The 8,231-nt window shown below is 37.5% G+C and overlaps 1 protein-coding gene and 1 pseudogene across 1 annotated transcript in view; both read right to left on the bottom strand.

The window, feature by feature from the left end:
* The window catches only part of LOC107686190 (relaxin receptor 2-like), a 53,283-nt gene extending 46,856 nt beyond the window's left edge, over positions 1-6,427 (bottom strand). Inside the window, exons 1-2 of the mRNA XM_016483101.1 lie at positions 6,352-6,427; positions 499-645 (exon numbers count right to left, since the gene is read on the bottom strand). Coding sequence (XP_016338587.1) covers positions 499-645; positions 6,352-6,427 — 223 coding nt within the window. The remainder of the gene's footprint in view (positions 1-498; positions 646-6,351) is intronic.
* A 646-nt stretch (positions 6,428-7,073) lies between these two features.
* The window catches only part of LOC107686189 (beta-1,3-glucosyltransferase-like), a 42,799-nt pseudogene continuing 41,641 nt past the window's right edge, over positions 7,074-8,231 (bottom strand).

Genomic DNA, 8,231 nt, shown 5'->3' with positions numbered 1-8,231 from the left:
ATATCGACGATACTGCCTTGAAAAATATCGGTATCATATCGAAAACAAAATAAGTGGTATCGCCCATCCCTAAGTAACAGTGCCGGATTCCAAAAGCTTTTATTGAAAGACGGAGCAAGGGGCGGGGCAGGACTGAAACACCGTCTAAGCTGTTTGCCAATCACAACGCACTGGGACAGCTAACCAATCACAACACATTTTGTTTTTCGGAAGGCGGACCTTCATCAAAGCCAGAACTAATCGAGCCGTTTGTGCCAGGCTGGGGAGAAAGGTATTTTAATAATGTAAATTATGTGAAAAATAATGCGTTTTTCGAACCACCAAGCATGAGAGCATGTTCTAGTACACCCCCAAAACAAAATCAAGACTTTGTAAAAGAGCATAATAGGACCCCTTTAAATGTATAATTACACTGTATCAATGACACCTTAAAATAAAGTGTAACCAATTTCATGCAATTATCAGCAAAGTAAAAAAGACAGATAAATGTGGCCTTACCGCAGTGTTCCTCATCTGCTCCGTTCTTGCAGTCCCTGTGGCCATTGCACTGAAGGACCTGGGGCAAACACACACTCATGTTTCCACATGGGAACTGACCCAGAGGGCAACTTTCTGTCACTGCCCTGCCAGCCATCATGGATGCTGCTGGGGGTGATAAGAAGAGGGCAAAAGAAGGAAGAGAAAGAAAAGTTACAACATCTCCCAGTACAAAATGGATATTGGTAAAAAGCTCTTTCAATCACTGCAGTAATTTGTGCTTCTGTCAGAGCAAAGTAGATGACTGGAAGCCCTCCCAGCAGTGTTAGATGGAAGGCATAAGCCAACAGACAAATGTGCGCCAAAATACAGCAGAGTTTGATCGAGTTTGTCCTTCAATGTCAACAAAAAAGTGTATTCTTCTCCCTTTTGAAAGTTGCTAAGCATATTTATTTTATCATCTTAACCATGTACGTTGACGGCTCTAGATGCAGTAAATACAACGACATGAAAAGCGCTCACACACAGCGTGTGACAACAATACTATATTTTGTAATTGGAAAATATGACGTCTATGAAGATGGGGCTCCCTACGGCAGGCAATTATTCTTCTTTCCATTTGACGTGACAAAGAGAGGCCAGAGTACACAAACAAAACGTTCTGTACAAAGGCTCTTTCACAATAAAAAAATAACTTACAGCTTCATTTTGCATAATAAATTCTCTCGTTGGTGATCTTTCTTATCGGCTCTCACTAACACTCATCACAAATTGGATTTGTGATAAATTGCGAGGGTGGGTGGCTCTCCCAATGCATAGCTTTATCACAATGAAATGGCCTTGTCTCTGACAGCCTTGTATACAAGAAATACACTGTTATGTCTAAGGGATATTTGTCACATTGTCTGTGTCACATTGGGAGCTAGTGAATGACATGATTGTCAGAGCATTTGCAGCTTAGAATAAATATGTTGTGCATTATTGGTGTATACAACAACCAGTGCTAGTTACAGCTTGTAGTGTATACAGCTTCTGTATAAGACTAACCGCTATATAACTAAAATATATGGTCTCTTCCATACCATATATGGGTAGGAGATTTATTTTATTTTTTATTAAACACATTATGGAACACTTTCATATGCATTAAAAATTTAACAAGAGGGTAAATAATGCAGCTATATCCACTCTTTTTGGAACAAATAAATAAATGTTTGAACTAACTGGGTTCCCTCCTTGAACCAGAAGTTTACTGCTCCTAGAAACTGGTTTTGTTTTTTAATTGAATCATTTGTAAGACTGTAGAAAATGCTTAGAGCACAGGCTTTCACACATCATGTAATAAAAGAAAAAAGCTTCAAGCACAAAAACACCTTCAAGTTATCATCATGCAACCTCAAATCAGGAACATTAGTAACATTAGTCCTGGTAAAGAAAAACAACTCCGCATGGAACAATATTTTTAGCACTGGCTCAACAGTAACATTTCTGTCTGCCAGCCTTATCAAGCCAGTAGTTCCGATTTTCATTTGCCAATATATTTACATATACTATATACTATATATGTATACTTTCTTTACTAAGACAATTTGCAATAATACCTGAAAATTATACAGGAAGCTCCAAGAAAGTCATAAATTCATGAGTACATATGCTGAAAAATGATGACATAGAGGGTAAAACATTACTCGATGGTTTGTAATTTTCTACCCATTCTTGCTGATGCTAACAAGACTATCACAAGTTATTTTTACAATTTCAAAAAACCCACATATGTCAGCCAGCAAAACAATTAGATAACAGTAGCTGACAAAGTAGACAAGCACAATTCACTACAAAAATGCCACAGAAACCAAATGTTGAAGTGTGCACAGCATAAAAATGAGTGTGCATGATCAAAAAAAAAATAAAGTGCTGACCAAACAGGGCAGGGATCTCCAACCTGCTGGAGTGCTACCATCCCACAAACTTCAGTTCCATCCCTGCTCCAACACACCTTCCTGTAATTTTCAAGTAATCCTGTACAACTTGATTAGCTGGTTTATGTGTGTTTGATTGGGGTTGGAGCTGAAATCTGCAGGGTGGTAGCTCTCCAGGAGCAGGACTGAATACAAAACACAGAACAAGAGAGATGTCACATCCAGCTACAATATAAAAATTCTTATCTTTTGTTTGTTTCCATTCCTATTTTTAGCAGACTTTTTCTTTTTTGCTGTTCCCCCAATCTGCGACTTCATTTAAATCTATATTTGGCTTCCAAGAATTAAAAATAATAGCACTTGTCTAGCAGATAGTATGTTTAATCCACCTGGAAAATAGTACATAAAAATGTTTCCAGTGCCAGTATTCATTCGTTTTTCTGTGGATGCAGCTGAGAAACAACATTAAAGGTGCAATAGGTGATTGTCTTCAGAAATTTTAGTGTTCATTGCTCCCTACTCCCTGAGCGGGGGAAATCCGTTGAAGTTTACTTCACTTCGGAACATGGGCTGGAATTGGGAACCGCTGATGTAGCCTATTGTAGTAATGTTGTCTCTGGTCTGTGAGCGTAAATGCGTTCAGGGGGCGTGGCTTTGGACGGCGATTGCAGGGAGGGTGGGGCGTTCGCTTTCAGTGCTATCAGGCTAAAGTTAGCATTTTCCAAGATCTCCTACTGCACCTTTAAGTCTGTGACTTCAAATAGCTAGTTTTGCCCTTCCTTGGCCAAGATTCCTATTAAATCCGTATGTGGCTATCAGGGTACATCAGCACTCGAAGTGACATATTCAAACAAACAAATTAGCTCGTTTTTTGACACCAATGCTAATCAGGATAATCACTGCAAATTCATGTAAGAGCCAAGTCCAGAACAATAATATTAAATGAGGATGACCAACTGGCTGGCTAAATGGTATCCATGCAGCATGCAGTGCACATTAGGAACCTAAAGAGAAAAATAAATAAATAAATACAACTTTCTGATCAGTGGCAATAAAAACGTTTTCATTGCCTGGCTGTAAACTTAATGGTTGCCACTGGTGTGGAATGTCCTTCTGAAGTCATTTTCAAAATGTATTCAGTGTTCCTGTGAACATTCAAAAATAAATGCATAGGTAAACAAATACTCAAATCATGAAAGGTCATGGTATTTCAAATACACATGCTTCATACAGTGTGATGAATGGCTCAGCACTGACCACCTTAGAAAAAACACAGTTGTGCTGTTCAGATATTTCTAAGTGTTGTCAGGAAACAGACTTTGACTACTAATCAAAAACTGGATTGGAGCAGGTATTAATTAACCATTAAAGCTATGTGATTTTGAGATGAATCAGAAATCTGCATTCAACATGAGAAATGTGCATTTTGTCTCTAAACAAGTGAGAGAATGGAAATGCAAGTAGACTTTCTGTCAGGTCATTCTGACCATCAGCAGAAAAGGTGTTGCCATGCTATGCCTAGTTAGGGCTATACATGACTTTCTATCTTCCAGAGAAAACCCAAGTCTTTTGAAATAACATAACGAAAACTGAGCAATTCCAATCCAACACAAATAATTTTTTATTTGTGAGTGCCGCAAGGTAAAGATAAGAAGTGAATGAATTAAAATTTCTGCCCATTTCTCACAGAATTAGAAGGGTTGGAAAAAAGCATGATTAGGAGTATGGATTACTGTTACGGGTCTTTTTTGTTTCTTTTTTGTCCATTTTGGAGAGTCCCTGTATGGAAAAAAAAACTTATCTTGTGTTCCATGTAAAAAAATAATAAGCATAAATGTTTGGAACAGCATGGGGGTGAGTAAATAATGACAGAATGCTTAGTTTGGGGTGAACTGTCCCCTAAAATTGTGCATTTAGTTTTCCAGATGGGAATCAAGGGATTGAGCTGAGCCACAAACTTGTCACCTTCTCATTTATCTCTCTCTCCTGGCTGTAATCCCAGTAACTGGACCAAGTGGCCCAATGAGGCCTGCAAATCTGGTTTTCATGATCTCGTTAGCATGCCTTCCAGCAATGATCTGTTTCATGGTGTCTCTGAACATGTTTAAAGTTGGGATCAAGCAAAAGAAAGTCTGGTCCTTCAAATCAAGAGAACAAAAACATTTTTAAAGGTGTATTGAGAGCCAAAAGAATCCACAGGAGACGACTTTATGTTTCCGACACATTTCATCTGTTGGATTTCTACGTTTGTGGCATGGATCTTTATCGCAGGAGCCTTTTTTATGCTACAAAGAAAAAGACACATTCTTAGTTTGGAAATGCAATTATTTGCACTGTAAAACCCAGATGCACATTTTACGTCTCCCTGAAGATAAGAGATGTCTTTGGTTAAGAGGGAGCAGAGTACTTCCTATTCATCACAGTTTTTGAACTGCCACAGTAAAACTGCCGCAAAGGGATTGTAAATGTACTGTGTATCATCACCATTTTAATTTCTGCAAATATTAGTGCTCTAAATAACTGCATTGTTCCAATTTCCTGTTCATATTAATATATTTATATATATTAGCCACTGATCTCTATGGACCAATGTAACTGATCTCTTAGTTCAATGTATCCAATAGCCCAGAGTGAATCTAATATGTGAAAAAAATTAGTTTCTCCTCTTCAATTTGTGTGATGTGAGAAACTGAATTACATACAGCACAGGCACCTGCGTTATGAATGATATGAATGAAACAAACGATCTTTGATAAGACACCTGTGAAAGACTTTGAAAAGCTTCACGTTCACACATCCACACACACATATATAAACACGGCTTTGACCACTTCACCCAACGGTTATATAGCGTCAAAACTGTTCCATTATGTATTTCAGCAATATGAACTGTAATGAATTATGACCAAACCCATGTTGTGTCATTAACCTTTCATTTTGAGGCCATACCCGCCCTTTCCCCTCATACTGGAGATCTGTTGATGTGTGTGCATGTCTGTGTGGAAGCCCACAGTTTCCGAAGTGCGACGGAAATATTATTGTATTGATTAGTTTTCTGTTTCAGGTATGGTACTGTATGTCCATCAATCTACACTGTAATGACGCTTGCAAACTCTGCAAGCTGTGCTGTGAATCAGTCGGTTTTCAACTAAAAGCCGGAAAAAAAGACATTTTCTCATGCTGAAAGCTGGAAAACAGATGTTTTCTCACGCTCAGAGATATGCGTGTGTGAGAAAATAGCACATATGATGTTAACAAATAAATGGCACAGTGGATGAGAACAGTGATTTATTTACAATACAGCATGGCCTCTCATACCTTATTGCTATAGATTAGAATAATGTTATTCCTTCATATCACATGGTGAAACAATTTAGTGTTTTAAAATATTAAAGTTTAAAATATGAAAAAAGTTTAAAATATTATAAAAAGAGAAAAACAATTATTATCTGACAGAATTTTTCATCTACATCTATAGTATCTACAGATATGCATTAGTATCAAAAAAAAATGTTTTGTGTATTTTGTACTACGGTAATGTAATGTCAGGGAATTATTGTTGAGTACTTTATAAATGTCGACATATGCAAGTGTTTGCAATTCATTTATGTGTATTTGCATTTAGTTTGATCGTGTTCTTAAATAATTTGACAGCTCTTGCATGAAAAAGAACGTATCAGTAATTTATGCACACTACTGGAGGCTATGCACAAAAGATAATGTTACAGAAACTAATTCAAAAAATGCATAGACCCAAAATAAAAGAGAAAAAGAAGAGAGCACATATATAACAATCTGACACAGATAAAGAAACCAAGTGAAACAAATGGCAATGCAGACCAGAACGATGGCTTTTTAAACCGTGGAAATGTTTTAGATCCGTGTTTACATTTGAGTTTCACACAACTTAGGTTTATGGCTTTATGGAGGGCTCACATGAGACATAGGGCCGCACATGTGACGATACCATCTGGAAAGAGGCTCATGACAATGGCAACAGGCTTTTTAAGGCAATGTTGCCAGGCAACCATTATTGGGTAAAAGAAGGAGAAACTGGCTAACCAGTAGTCCTACGTCTTTATTCACTGTTTAAGCTATAACTCTGAAAATGCCTTCAAATCCAAAGCAAAATACTCAGTTCAAAATCTAGGACATATAAGTGAAAACTGAGGTATAACCACTTATCTATAATAGAGAACATTATATATAGATCAATGGGTATAAATATAATACAATATTAATGGCCATCTGCAGTGCCATAACAACACAGACACAGTCAATAGGGCCTTTCGCACCGCAGGAACCTTTTCATAGTACCAGAACTAATTGTGGAACTACCCACTTTTTGGCGTTTTCGCACCGCCGGAACTGGGAGCAGCGCAGCCCTGGTACTAATCGGGACGTAAGTAGACATTGATTGGCCAAACGCATACGAAAACGCCCTCACCCGCCATGATTTAAAATGAGTCTGGGTTCCTACACATGGTGGCAGGTGCTCATTTCTTAAAGCTTGTCACAGTGAAATGAACACTCCTGTCTCAAATAATCTTGATACAAATGAGGGCCACACAACACTGTCAATCTGTTTATGGTATAATAGCGGGCCAAGTCATTACCCTTACACTTCAAGATCAAATCAAAAACACAAGAGCACTGTATAGCCTAGCCTACCAATAATCAGGAGTTTAACAGAGCAGGGGCCTGTGGGAAGAGAACCATTGAAGCTGACAGAGTCATAAATGAGCTTTCATGTACACAATGAACAACTCATTAGACACCCCTGTACTACTTAATTTGCAGTCAGTCTTCTGTCTACAGCACAGTCTTTAACACTGGCCGTTTGAAGTGCAGTGTCAGACAAACACCAGTGAACCATATAATATTTTGCCTTTCAGCAAAGGTACTTACAAATCCAAGATCATGAAACAACAACCTGACACTCTTCACAATAAAAGTTCAAATTAGATCCAAAGAGACTTTTTAAAAGTCTTACGTAATAGAAGGTACTTCTAGCTTCTTTGTATACAAGTTCATCAAAGACCTTTTAGAACTTTCACTTAAAGAACCCAGAAACAAATATGCTGATCCAAAGAACCTGTAAATTATCATTAAGAAGGCTTTTGATCTCCAGAGAACCACATAACCTTAGTCAGGGTAGATGCATATTTAACACCAATGAAATACGGGCATGAGAGACTGATGTACAATGAATTGTTTACGAAGTAGTTTAATTTTGTTACTGTACTTAAAGGGGTCATATGATGCTTTTTTCACGAACAGCTTGTAACACTCCAAAGAGAAAGGAAAACTTGAAATCGCATCATATGACCCCTTTAAGTATATTTTTCAAGTATTGTACTTTACTGGAGTAGTTTTAATTTTGAGTAACTTTTACTTTTAACTTCACTACATTCCAAAGCATAAGATCGTACTTTTTACTTCACTACATTTCATAAAACTTATCGTTACAAATCTGCTGTAAAGGGTGATCTGTTTAAGCCCACTGAAATGCTTGAATGCAGACACATCAACATCAGTGTCTCTATGTTTTAGGTAAAAAAAAAAAGAAACATTAAAATAACACAGATTAAATAAAATAACTAATGCATGTTCATCTTCCCCGCTGCTGTAACATTAGGAGTTTTACTAAAATGCTATGCATTTAGCCCTATGTGACGTCTGTTTTTATATTGTTTGTCAACACACATAGCCTAAGTTACTATGTATCTGGATCGACTAGCCGAGTAGACAAATATGAATGTTTCTTCATAACCATGCTGAAAATAAGTCAATAATGTTAGCTGATGCTAACTGTCTAGCTAACGAGCTTGCTGG

The sequence above is a fragment of the Sinocyclocheilus anshuiensis genome, unplaced genomic scaffold (assembly GCF_001515605.1).
Source record: "Sinocyclocheilus anshuiensis isolate Anshui unplaced genomic scaffold, SAMN03320099.WGS_v1.1 scaffold437, whole genome shotgun sequence".
NCBI lineage: Eukaryota > Metazoa > Chordata > Actinopteri > Cypriniformes > Cyprinidae > Sinocyclocheilus > Sinocyclocheilus anshuiensis.
This window is presented reverse-complemented; position numbering and strand designations above follow the sequence as displayed.